The sequence below is a fragment of the Sebastes umbrosus genome, chromosome 11 (genome assembly GCF_015220745.1).
Source record: "Sebastes umbrosus isolate fSebUmb1 chromosome 11, fSebUmb1.pri, whole genome shotgun sequence".
Taxonomy (NCBI): Eukaryota; Metazoa; Chordata; class Actinopteri; order Perciformes; family Sebastidae; genus Sebastes; species Sebastes umbrosus.
The window spans coordinates 24,849,171-24,862,875 of NC_051279.1; the positions used below are offsets into that span (position 1 = coordinate 24,849,171).

Genomic DNA, 13,705 nt, shown 5'->3' on the forward strand with positions numbered 1-13,705 from the left:
GTCACTTCACAAGACACGGGAAACCTCTGTTGGTCTGGAGGAGCTGCACTATTTATTTCTGCACAAACATCCACTGTACATTCACTAGATATTCTCAGCTAAACTAACTCTTCTGCAGTGTGGAGTGAGCGCACGTTCACGTCTAGAGGCGGAGCAAGTACGCGAGAACACGTGCTGTGTGAGTGAAGGCAAGCAGGCAGAGGAGACGAGACAGCAGCCACACGCGAGCGCGCATATGCGAGCATGCACGTGTCCCAACCCGGTACATTTATACGCTTAAAAAGTTACAAACGGGCGCCTGGTTAGCTCAGTTGGTAGAGCGGGCGCCCATATATGGAAACGGCTCAGTCCTAGCCGTGGTGGCCCGGGTTCGAATCCGGCCTGTGGCCCTTTACGCATGTCATCTCTCTCTCTCCCCCCTTTCCAAGACTCTATCCACTGTCCTGTCAATAAAATGCCACCAAAAAATAACTAAAAAAAAAAAAAAAAAAAAAAGTTACAAACAGTCCCTTTAAATCTAAATTATATTTGTGGGTTATTTATTATGTCTCTGTTTCATATCTCAGTAAAGTGAATATCATTGAGTTTTTGGCATTTTTCAATGTTTTCTGACCAAACGATAGAAAATAACAGATAATTGAAAATAATAATATTAATAATAATAATAATAATTAGCTTAACGTTGGCGCCCCCCCTGTGGACGTGACAGACTCTGCAGCACCTTCACATCATGAGACGTCACTTTTACACTGAAAACACATTTCAATCAAATATTTCTGATCCAAACAAGTTCTGTGTGTAAACACAAGACATCATTAATGTATTTTACATTTTATTTTGAAGGACTGACATCTGCGCCTCTGAGGAAGTCATTCCAAATGATTTTTCAGAATAAAACAACGTGTTTGAGTCCTCATCAGTAAAATCAAACCGTTGACGTGGTCCATGTTTATCGGAAGTTTTTGTCATTGTGTCTGTGGTACCTTCATCATCTGACAGACAGACAGACGTCCTGATGATTGACAGGTGACAGGTCAGAGGTCAGTTCCCTCTTCTGTCGGCCATCTTGCTGAACTTCTCCTCCAGGTCTTGAGCGCTGATGTGCGGCAGGCCGTCATCCAGAGGACAGCCCTCCACCAGACTGTTCATTGGGGTCGGAGGGAACTGGGAATCCTCCTCCTCATCCTCCTCCACGTCTCCTAGGCGACCGTCTCCCAGGCAACAGTCTCCGTCCCGCTCCCTCAGGAACTCTTTAACGATGGGGAGGAGCTTCTTTCTGGACGCCAGAGTGTTTCCTTTAAAGAGACACAAAGTCATCTCCTCTTATTACATATTATATTATACTATATTATATTTTTATATTGTATTATAGTATATTTTTACATTATTATATTATATTAAATTACTATATTGTATTATACTATATTATTTTATCATATTTTATTATACTATAATATATTATATTATATGTATTATACTATATAATATTATATATATTATATTACTGACGCCCAGGAAGTGTAACGTCACAGTGCCGCAGGATTTGTCTTTAACTGCAGGTGAGATAATCAAACGGAGGAGCTGATTGGCTGCAGTGAGTGTGAGGTCACTTCCTGTCCCTTCTGCTCTTTCAGGCTTCAGATGGGGAGGAGTTTACCTTGCTGATAGGCTGTGACGTGATGACGGGGGCTGCTGATTGGACAGAGGTTGAGGTCGGGGTTACGGGCCTGTTCCAGGTGGAGGATCACCTGGGGAGGGAGGGAGGGAGGACACCCGAGTTGTCATGGAAACTCAGACTAATATACAAACTGGAGTAAAAGTGTGTACCTATAGTAGTAGTATTCTTTTAACGTGTGCTTGCACCTGTTGCCTGCAGGTGGCACTGTGGCTGAACACAGCGAGCTCTCTGATTGGCTGTTTGCTCTCACTGAAGGAGATGGTCATCAGCAGCAGGAGGTCGTACCCAAACTTCAGACAGAAACCTGAGAGCTCCGCCTCCAACTCCGCCCTCTGCAGGAAGTCCTGACACACACACACACACACACACACACACACACACACACACACACACACACACACACATATTACTGATCTGAGGTCAGAGCTCACAGCTGATTGGTCAGAACTGTGGGTGGAGCCTCCAGGGACCAACAGCTCAGAGCAGGTACCTCGGTTTAGTTAACTGTCACTGTAGTAGAGAGTGTAGTACAGAGTGTGTAGTACAGTGTGTAGTCCAGACTGTGTAGTACAGAGTGTAGTACAGAGTGTATAGTACAGAGTGTATAGTACAGAGTCTAGTACAGTATGTAGTACAGAGTGTAGTACAGTGTGTGTATAAACTGACCTTCAGTGTGATGTAGAGAACAGAAATGGCGACGTTCAACCTTTCATTAACAGCTTTCATGTCCTTCAACAACATCTGTTCAGTGTTCAGACCTGAGGACAAAATACTGCATTTATACTACGAAATACTGCTATAAACACCACAAACTACTGCATCTATTCTGTGTTCAGACCTGAGGACACAATACTACAAATAATACTAGTGAAGCACAAATCTGAGTTCTGATCAGTCTCTTTATTTAAAATAATACACATTTAAATTCTGTATACCACTATAATGAAATACTGTGATATGTATACATGTGGCCACCTGTACTTCCATGTACTGCAGTAACTCACCTGACACGTCAAACTTGGCGTCCTGCAGCATCTGGAAGAGAGCGTCTCTCGGAGGCAGAGCGGGAAAACGGGACTCCAGCTCTGCAGCGAGCCGACTGTCTTTAGGAGTCACTTTACCTGCTGACGGCGCCATGTTGACGCAGTCCACCACCACCGCAGCTACACAACACACATAATACACAATCACACACAATACACAATCACACACAATGACATACAGGAAGTATAAACGGAACACCTATTCAGGGGATGTGAGACCTGAGGCCTGTACTAGGAAGCATTGTATTTGGCGTTAGCGAGGTAACTTCAGGGTTAACTCTGGGTTTTCCGTCCTACGAAGGTGGTTCACTTCTTACCGGGGTAGATCGCAATGGTAACTTGTGCTGAACAGCTAACCTGCTCTGGAGCTGGTTATGTTCCAGATAAGAGATCAACTCGTATAAAAGCACCGCCTACTGACCAATCAGAGCTCAGTGCGGTGATTGTATGATAATATTACACACATATGAAGAAATTTAAGTCATAATCCAGGCAAAAAACAACACAGTTTAAACTGACAGATGCAGGAAGGACAGCTGGATTTATGCTGTGGGTGTTTACCTCTTTGAATTATGTTTTTATATTTATTTATTTTTATTTGCTCTTGAGTCCGTTTCACACTGCCGGAGACGGGGACGCAGCTGAAAGAGAGTTAAAATAGTCATAGACGCCATTACTTACGCACAGGGTATAAAGAAGTGTAATCAATTCATCCATTACACTCCTCAAAGCTAACTATAACGAGACGATTTTATCTGACTTTTGAGTGTTCCGTTAAATTAATAAGTCCGTTAATTTACGCATTCACACATCGGGACTTTTTTCTTTTGCCAGCTGTCCTTCCTGCATTTGGCAGCTTCAATTGTGTTACTATTAGTCTGGATTAAGTGGTTAACTTCTTCGTATTTGTCTAATATAGTTTGCTCTTCCTTTGTTAAATGTGCCGCTCTGCCTGTCTGTCTGCAAGTCTGTGGACTTGTCTATGTTTGTGATTGGTCATAAATTGCAAACACCGCCCCGTTCATGTGAACGCGCTCATGGCCAGATGGAGAAACCCTGTGTTGATTTACCGAGTTGATAACCACCTTCGTAGGACCGCTTAGCGGGATCTGTTAGTTAGGGTTAGTTAAACCAGATAACGAGAAGATACCCCGGGTATGTTGAACTCGTTTCGTGGTACAGGCCTCTGTTCAGGTGTTGTGAGACCTGTTCAGGTGTGTTCAGGTTTTGTGAGACCAGTTCAGTTGTTTACCATAGAGCAGCTGAGCGACCTGCTGGTCCAGGATCTCCGGAGCTTTCTGGATGATGCACTCCGCTACCAAGGTAGCACAGGATCCCACCGTCTCCACGGTAACAGAACAGGAGGGGGAGGGCTCTCTCTCCAGCAGGCGATGGTCAATCACCTCCACCACCGCCCCCTCCAGTTCGCTGTCTGAACTGCAGGACAGATACACTCTGGTGAGACAGGTGAGCTACTTGAGGAACCAGACTGTGGCTAATAATCGGGTGTTCGTGGCTACCTGTCATGTGTTCCTGGCTACCTGTCAGGTGTTATGGCTACCTGTCAGGTGTTATGGCTACCTGTCAGGTGTTCCTGGCTACCTGTCAGGTGTTCCTGGCTACCTGTCAGGTGTTATGGCTACCTGCCAGGTGTTATGGCTACCTGTCAGGTGTTATGGCTACCTGTCAGGTGTTATGGCTACCTGTCAGGTGTTATGGCTGCCTGCCAGGTGTTATGGCTACCTGTCAGGTGTTATGGCTGCCTGCCAGGTGTTTGAGGCTACCTGCCAGGTGTTTGAGGCTACCTGTCAGGTGTTATGGCTACCTGTCAGGTGTTCGTGGCTAACTGTCTGGTGTTCGTGGCTACCTGTTTGATGTTCGTGGCTACCAGTCAGGTGTTCGTGGCTACCTGTCAGGAGTTTGTGGCTACCTGGGCAGGACGTTGTGGTCGACCAGTGTCAGCCGCAGGCGGCCGGCTCGATGCAGCGCTTGCAGGTCCAGCTGATCTCTGAACAGCAGCAGGTCTGGAGACAGAGCAACCTCTCGCAGCAGGAAGATGCTATCTGACCTCAGCACCAGGTCGGACTGACGGATGTTCAGCAGCGGCAGAGCGAGCATCTCCGAGTGTCCCGTCTGACGGCGAGAGAGAGACTCTCAGGTACACATCATCACTCAGACACTAGATCTATTTTTATTGTCCCCGGGACATCGGGACGTCCTTAAGCCGTGGGCACACTGCCCGCATGAGGCTCGCGTGACGGCAGCGTTGCGTCGTGGCTGCGTGATGCACACCTAGGGTGTTCACACTAGACGCGAGTTAGCTGCCTGTCGGGAGTGTGTCTGCTACCTGTCAGCTGTGTTTCTGCTGCTGCTGACAGCCCTTTCTTTCTACATAGAGTTTGCCTTTTAATGGCCATTTAACTTCATGATAAATATAATTTATATTTATTTTAGACAGAGAAAGGTTCAGAAAACGTGTGGTAATTAGTAAATAATAGTAATAATCCACAATTAAAACTCCGTACTGTATTAATTTATGATGCTTTCCAAGTCACTGCTTGTTCTACATCACTGTCCGGCACATATTTCAGAATAAAAGCCTTGTGTTAACAAATGAAAGAATTCTGTGCAAAGAAAACCCGCTTTAGGGCTTTTATTTCGAAATGAAAGCAGGAAGTGTAAAGTGCGGACACACTGCCCGCATGAGATGCGCGTCTCATGCGGGCAGTGTGTCCACTCTAACCTGTTAACATTGACGCCGAAATGAAAAACAACACGCCACGCGAGACTCACGCGAGCCTCATGCGGGCAGTGTGTTCACCACTTTACTCTAGAGCGCTGGCCAGAGGCTCACCTTGGACAGGAAGTAGGCGTAGGTCAGAGCACACACCATGGAGTCCATGTCACAGGCTTCATTCCCCAGAACCACATGGAACCCTGAACCAGCCTGATCCGGATCCACCTGGAGCATCATCAGGGCATTAATAATATAAAACTAAACTGACTATACAGAAAACAAACCACACCTTCAAAATAAAGAAAAGCAGGAGAAGTGAGAGCTGAGGCTATATATCATGAAGTTATATATACATACCTATATACACCTATATATACTTTTATATATACTGTATACAGACTGTATATACACACATACACATATATATATATATATACATACATATACATACATATATATATACATATATATATATGTATGTATATGTATGTATATATATACATACATATATATATACATATATATATATATGTATGTATATGTATGTATATATATACATACATATATATATACATATATATATATATGTATGTATATGTATGTATATATATACATACACATATATATATATATATATATATATATATATATATATATATATATATACACACATATATATACATACATACATATATATATGTATATATGTATATATATACATACATATATACACATATATATACATATATACATACATACATATATACACATATATATACATATATACATACATACATATATACATATATAAACATATATATATATACATACATACATACATACATACATATATATACATACAGCGGGTAAAATAAGTATTGAACATGTCACCATTTTCCTCAGTAAATATATTTCCAAAAGCGCTATTGACATGAAATTTTTACCAGATGTTGGTAACAACCCAAGTAATCTATACACACAAAGAAACCAAAACAAATAAGTTCAGAAATTAAGTTATGTGTAATAATGTGAAATTACACATGGGAAAAGTATTGAACACATGAAGAAAGGGAGGTGCAAAAAGGCTTGGAAAGCCAAGACAACAGCTGAAATCTATCAGTAATTAGAAAGCAATCCGGCCCCTTGTCAGTGCAAATTAATATCAACTGGTTCAGTCCCAATTGATGGCCTATAAAAAGTTGTCTTATTACCAAGGTGTCACACAAGAAACATCTCATGATGGGTAAAAGCAAAGAGCTCTCTCAAGACCTTCACAACCTTATTGTTGCAAAACATACTGATGGCATTGGTTACGGACGCATTTCTAAACTTCTGAATGTTCCAGTGAGCACTGTTGGGGCCATAATCCGGAAGTGGAAAGAACATCATTTCACCATAAACTGGCCACGACCAGGTGCTCCTCGCAAGATTTCTGACAGAGGACTGAAAATAATTATCAGAAGAGTTCTCCAAGAGCCAAGGACCGCTTGTGGAGAGCTTCAGAAAGACCTGGAATTAGCAGGTACAATTGTTTCAAAGAAATCAATAAGTAATGCACTCAACCGCCATGGCCTGTATGCACACTCACCACGCAAGACTCCATTGCTGAAGAAAAAGCATGTTGAAGCTTGTTTAAAGTTTGTTGCACAACATTTGGACAAGCCTGTGAAATACTGGGAGAATATAGTCTGGTCAGATGAGAGCAAAGTTGAACTCTTTGGATGCCATAATACACACCATGTTTGGAGGACAAATGGCACTGCACATCACCCTAAAAACACCATACCAACAGTGAAGTTTGGAGGTGGGAACATCATGGTGTGGGGCTGCTTTTCAGCATACGGTACTGGCAAACCACATAATTGAAGGAAGGATGAATGGAAAAATGTACCGAGACATTCTTTTTTAAGTTATTTTTTGGGGTGATTTTTTAAGTATTTATTGATATGACAGTGGATAGAGTGTTGGAAAGGGGGAGAGAGAGAAATGACATGCGGAAAGGACCACAGGCCGGATTCGAACCCAGGTCCACCGCTGCTAGGACTGAGCCTTGGCCATACATGGTCGCTCGCTCTACCGACTGAGCTAACCAGCCGCCCAACCGAGACATTCTTGATAAAAATCTGCTGCCATCTACCAGGATGATGAAGATGAAACGAGGGTGAACATTTCAGCAAGACAATGATCCCAAACACACAGCCAAGGAAACTCTCAATTGGTTTCAGAGAAAGAAAATAAAGCTGCTAGAATGGCCCAGCCAATCACCTGACTTGAATCCAATTGAAAATCTATGGAAAGAACTGAAGATCAGAGTTCATAGAAGAGGCCCACGGAACCTTCAAGATTTGAAGACTGTTTGTGTGGACGAATGGGTCAAAATCACACCTGAGCAATGCATACGACTAGTTTCTCCATACAGGAGGCGTCTTGAAGCTGTCATTACCAACAAAGGCTTTTGTACAAAGTATTAAATAAATATCAGTAAGCGTGTTCAATACTTTTTTCCTGTGTCATTTCACATTATTACACATAACTTAATTTCTGAACTTGTTTGTTTTGGTTTCTTTGTATGTATGGATTACTTGGGTTGTTACCAACATCTTGTGAAAATTTCATGTCAATAGCGCTTTTGGAAATATATTTACTGAGAAAAATGGTGACGCGTTCAATACTTATTTTACCCGCTGTATATATACACATATACAGACGTAGGCAAAATTGTTGGTACCCTTCCGTTAAACAAAGAAAAACCCACAATGGTCACTGAAATAACTTGAAACTGACAAAAGTAATAATAAATAAAAATTCACTGAAAATTAACTAATGAAAATCAGATATTGTTTTTGAATTGTGGTTCAACAGAATCATTTTAAAAAACAAACTAATGAAACTGGCCTGGACAAAAATGATGGTACCCCTAGAAAAGATGTAAAATAATTTGACCATAGGGACATATTAAACTAAGGTGTGTCCTGTAAATAGCATCACAGGTGTCTTCAAACTTGTAATCAGTCAGTCTGCCTATTTAAAGGGTGAAAAGAAGTCACTGTGCTGTTTGGTATCATGGTGTGTACCACACTGAACATGGACCACAGAAAGCTAAGGAGAGAGTTGTCTCGGGAGGTTAGAAGGACAATTATAGACAAGCATGTTAAAGGTAAAGGCTATAAGACCATCTCCAAGCAGCCTGATGTTCCTGTGACTACAGCTGCACATATTATTCAGAAGTTTAAGGTCCATGGGACCGTAGCCAACCTCCCTGGACGTGGCCGCAAGAGGAAAATTGATGACAAATCGAAGAGACGGATAATACGAATGGTAACCAAAGAGCCCAGAACAACTTCCAAAGAGATTAGAGGTGAACTCCAAGGTCAAGGTACATCAGTGTCAGATTGCACCATCCATCGCTGTTTGAGCCAAAGTGGACTTAATGGAAGACGACCCAGGAGGACACCAAATCATAAAAAAGCGAGACTGGAATTTGCCAAAATACATATTGACAAGCCACAAAGCTTCTGGGAGAATGTCCTTTGGACAGATGAGACAAAACTGGAGCTTTTTGGCAAGTCACATCAGCTCTATGTTCACAGACGCAAAAATGAAGCATACAAAGAAAAGAACACTGTACCTAATGTGAAACATGGAGGAGGCTCGGTTATGTTATGGGGCTGCTTTGCTGCATCTGGCACAGGGTGTCTTGAATCTGTGCAGGGTGCAATGAAATCTGAACACAATCAAGGCATTCTGGAGCGAAATGTGCTGCCCAGTGTCAGAAAGCTTGGTCTCAGTTGCAGGTCATGGGTCCTCAAACAGGATAATGACCCAAAACACAGCTAAAAACACCCAAGAATGGCTAAGAACAAAACATTGGACTATTCTGAAGTGGCCTTCTATGAGCCCTGATCTAAATCCTATTGAACATCTGTGGAAGGAGCTGAAACATGCAGTCTGGAGAAGGCACCCTTCAAACCTGAGACAGCTAGAGCAGTTTGCTCACGAGGAGTGGGCCAAAATACCTGTCGACAGGTGCAGAAGTCTCATTGAGAGTTACAGAAATCACTTGATTGAAGTGATTACCTCGAAAGGTTGTACAACTAAATATTAAGTTAAGGGTACCATCATTTTTGTCCAGGCCAGTTTCATTAGTTTGTTTTTTAAAATGATTCTGTTGAACCACAATTCAAAAACAATAGCTGATTTTCATTAGTTAATTTTCAGTGAATTTTTATTTATTATTACTTTTGTCAGTTTCAAGTTATTTCAGTGACCATTGTGGGTTTTTCTTTCTTTAACGGAAGGGTACCAACAATTTTGCCTACGTGTGTATATACATATATATACATACATACATATATATGTATATATATATATACATACATATATATATGTATATATATATATATATATATATATACATACATATATATGTATATATATACATACATATATAAATATATATATATATATACACATACATATATATATATATATATATATATATACATACACATATATATATAAATACATATATGTATACATATATACATACATGTATGTATACATATATACATACATGTATGTATACATACATGTATGTGTATATATATATACATACATATATGTATACATACATGTATGTATACATATATACATACATGTATGTATACATACATGTATGTGTATATATATATACATACATATATGTATATGTATGTATATATACATACATATATATGTATGTATATATATATATACACATATATATATATATATATGTATATATGTATATATACATACAGTGGAGGAAATAAGTATTTGATCCCTTGCTGATTTTGTAAGTTTGCCCACTTACAAAGAAAAGAACGGTCTATAATTTTAATGGTAGGTTTATTTTAACAGTGAGAGACAGAATATAAAAAAAAATCCAGAAAATCACATCATATAAAAGTTAAAAATTGATTTGCATTTGATTGTGGGAAATAAGTATTTGATCCCCTAGCAAAACATGACTCAGTACTTGGTGGAGAAACGTTGTTGGCAAGCACAGAGGTCAGACGTTTCTTGTAGTTGGTCACCAGGTTTGCGCACATCTCAGGAGGGATTTTGGTCCACTCTTTGCAGATCATCTCCAAATCCTTAAGGTTTCGAGGCTGTCGCTTGGCAACTCGAAGCTTCAGCTCCCTCCACAGATTTGATATGGAATTACGGTCCGGAGACTGGCTAGGTCACTCCATGACCTTAATGTGTTTCTTCTTGAGCCACTCCTTTGCTGCCTTGGCCGTATGTTTTGGGTCATTGTCGTGCTGGAAGACCCATCCACGACCCATTTTCAGTGTCCTGGCTGAGGGAAGGAGGTTGTCGCCCAACATTTCACGGTACATGGCCCCCGTCCATCCTCCCTTCGATGCGGTGAAGTCGTCCTGTCCCCTTAGCAGAGAAACACCCCCAAAACATAATGTTTCCACCTCCATGCTTGACGGTGGGGATGGTGTTCTTGGGGTTATAGTCAGCATTTCTCTTCCTCCAAACACGGCGAGTTGAGTTGATGCCAAAGAGCTTGATTTTGGTCTCATCTGACCACATCACCTTCTCCCAAGCCTTCTCTGAATCATTCAGGTGTTCATTGGCAAACAGACAGGCCTGTACATGTTCCTTCTTGAGCAGGGGGACCTTGCGGGTGCTGCAGGATTTTAAACCATTACGGCGTAGTGTGTTACCAATGGTTTTCTTGGTGATTGTGGTCCCAGCTGTCTTGAGATCATTAAGAAGTTCCTCCCGTGTAGTTCTGGGCTGATCCCTCACCTTTCTCATGATCATCGATACCCCACGAGACGAGATCTTGCGTGGAGCCCCAGACCGAGGGCGATTGATGGTCATTTTGTGTTTCTTCCATTTCCGAATAATGGCACCAACAGTTGTCTCCTTCTCACAAAGCTGCTTGCTGATGGTCTTGTAGCCGATTCCAGTCTTGTGCAGGTCTGCAATCTTGTCCCTGACGTCCTTAGACAGCCCTTTGGTCTTGCCCATGGTGGAGAGGTTGGAATCTGATGTGGACAGGTGTCTTTTATACAGGTAATGAGTTGAGATTCGGAGTACTTTCTTAAAGCGAGAGGACTAATCTAACCGGTCTGCGGGGGACAGAATTCTTGCTGGTTGCTAGGGGATCAAATACTTATTTCCCACAATAAAATACAAATCAATTTATAACTTTTATATGATGTGATTTTCTGGATTTTTTTTTTAATATTCTGTCTCTCACTGTTAAAATAAACCTACCATTAAAATTATAGACCGTTCTTTTCTTTGTAAGTGGGCAAACTTACAAAATCGGCAAGGGATCAAATACGTATTTCCTCCACTGTATGTGTATGTGTGTATATACAGTCTGTATACACACATGAACTCACACACACACACACACACACACAATAAAACACAAACACACAATGACACACGCACACACATACTCACACACAAATACACACACATATACACACACACACATCTTCTGTATATGTGTGTGTATGAGTATGTGTGTTTATGTGTGTGTGAGTATGTGTTTGTGTGTCATGGTGTGTCTGTGTGTGTGTGTGTATGCTATTGCGTGTGTTTGTGTTATTGTGTGTGTGTGTGTGTGTGTGTGTGTGTGTGTGCGTGTCATGGTGTGTTTGTGTTATTGTGTGTGTGTGTGTGCGTGTGTGTCATAGTGTGTTTGTGTGTGTGTGTGTTATTGTGTGTGTCATGGTGTGTGTGTTACCTTCACGGCCCGGCTGCAGCTGGACAAAAACTCCTCCATCTCCTCTTATCTGTTAGCTGCTAGCTGTTAGCTGTGACCGCTAGCTAACCCGCTAGCCACTCCTCTAACCGGTTAACGGCTCCGGTAAACGGTGACCTGGAGCAGCGGGCTGTCAGTCACACACACACACACACACACACACACACACGCTACCGTTAACGGGAATGCATGACTGTCGGTCAGGATGACTGTCGGTAATGTGCTGCTGGGTCAAAGGCAAAAAGGTCATGAGGCCTTCACGGTGCAGTAGAAACGTCGGAAATAAGAGCTATCGCTGCTGGTGACTTAGAGGAAATCAAACTAGTCCTGTTTACTGGTGAAGAGATGAAACCGTGCAGGATGCAGAGACACGCTCCAGTAATTAATAGAAAAAAAACTCAAAATTAATCATATTTACATTAAACTACATAACCATTTATATAACAAAAACATACCAGACAGCCTATAAACAAAATGTATGGAAACTAGAAGAAAGGATTATTTCAAATATTACCAGACCCTGAGCTCTTTCTCTTGGACTATACCCAGAGAAACATAATTGTAGTAAAAAGTAATGAGCATTTATTGACCTCAGCTTGCTTTACGTTAAATATATATATTGCAATGTTATGGAAAAAGATTCAAGCTCTCCTCACTGATGTCATCAAGCCTTCCATTAGATAGGATACTTACATATTAAACAGTAGATATCTGAGTAAGAATATATGGAGGTCCTTTAATTCATCATTAATTGTTAAGGGTTTTGATTTAATGATCAAGTTATTGATTAATTTCCTTGGACAATAAAGTTTCCAACCTTGTAGAATTTTTTATATTTCTTCCAAATACTTGCTATATTTTGCATCTATAAATATACCCAGTTTGTTTAGATGACCATTCTTAAAACAGGAGGAGCATTCTTGTTTTTTTGTTTTTGTTTCTTTGTTTTGTGTCAATGCAGCAATTTTATGTTGTGTTATATATTAACACAACATAGATATAGTGGAGGAGGCTGTATTTCATGGTGTTAACAGTTTAAATAAAAACAATTTGGGGAAAACAACATAAATGTGTGCTGGGAAATATGACAAAGTACCAGACCAAGATTTATAGACGAAATATATAATGTAAAAATATCTCTCTCTCTCTATATATATATATACATAGTATATATATACATACATATACATAGTATATATATATATAGAGAGAGATATATGTATATATATACTGTATGTGTATATATACATATATTTTCTGAGACAGGTTATATATATATATACACATACACATGTGCATATGCATGTATGTATGACTTTATGTATGTACTGTATGTGTATATATGTATATATAAACACATGTGTATATATATACATACGTGTATATATATATACACAGATATATATATATACATATTTGCATAACACATATATATATATATATATATATTTTAAGAATGAAGTTGTGATCTC

General features: G+C 40.5%; 1 protein-coding gene across 1 annotated transcript; it reads right to left on the reverse strand.

Annotated features, from left to right (window-relative positions):
* Positions 1 to 819: 819 nt before the first annotated feature.
* Positions 820 to 12,483, reverse strand: prune (prune exopolyphosphatase). The gene is made up of 9 exons (XM_037783622.1): positions 12,216 to 12,483; positions 5,576 to 5,683; positions 4,652 to 4,854; positions 3,974 to 4,158; positions 2,683 to 2,841; positions 2,345 to 2,436; positions 1,864 to 2,022; positions 1,658 to 1,748; positions 820 to 1,295 (listed from the first exon to the last, which is right to left on the reverse strand). Exons 1-9 carry the CDS (start codon positions 12,252 to 12,254, stop codon positions 1,042 to 1,044), a joined length of 1,290 nt encoding a protein of 429 aa, XP_037639550.1. The 5' UTR covers positions 12,255 to 12,483; the 3' UTR covers positions 820 to 1,041.
* Positions 12,484 to 13,705: the final 1,222 nt, after the last annotated feature.

Excerpts from the sequence above, each read along its gene's own strand:
- prune (XM_037783622.1), bottom strand. The coding sequence starts at position 12,254 with ATGGAGGAGTTTTTGTCCAGCTGCAGCCGGGCCGTGAAG. Across the intron at positions 5,684-12,215 it reads GCTGCAGCCGGGCCGTGAAG|GTGGATCCGGATCAGGCTGG; the intron begins GTAACACACACA and ends ATGATGCTCCAG. Across the intron at positions 1,749-1,863 it reads GTGCCACCTGCAGGCAACAG|GTGATCCTCCACCTGGAACA; the intron begins GTGCAAGCACAC and ends CTCCCTCCCCAG.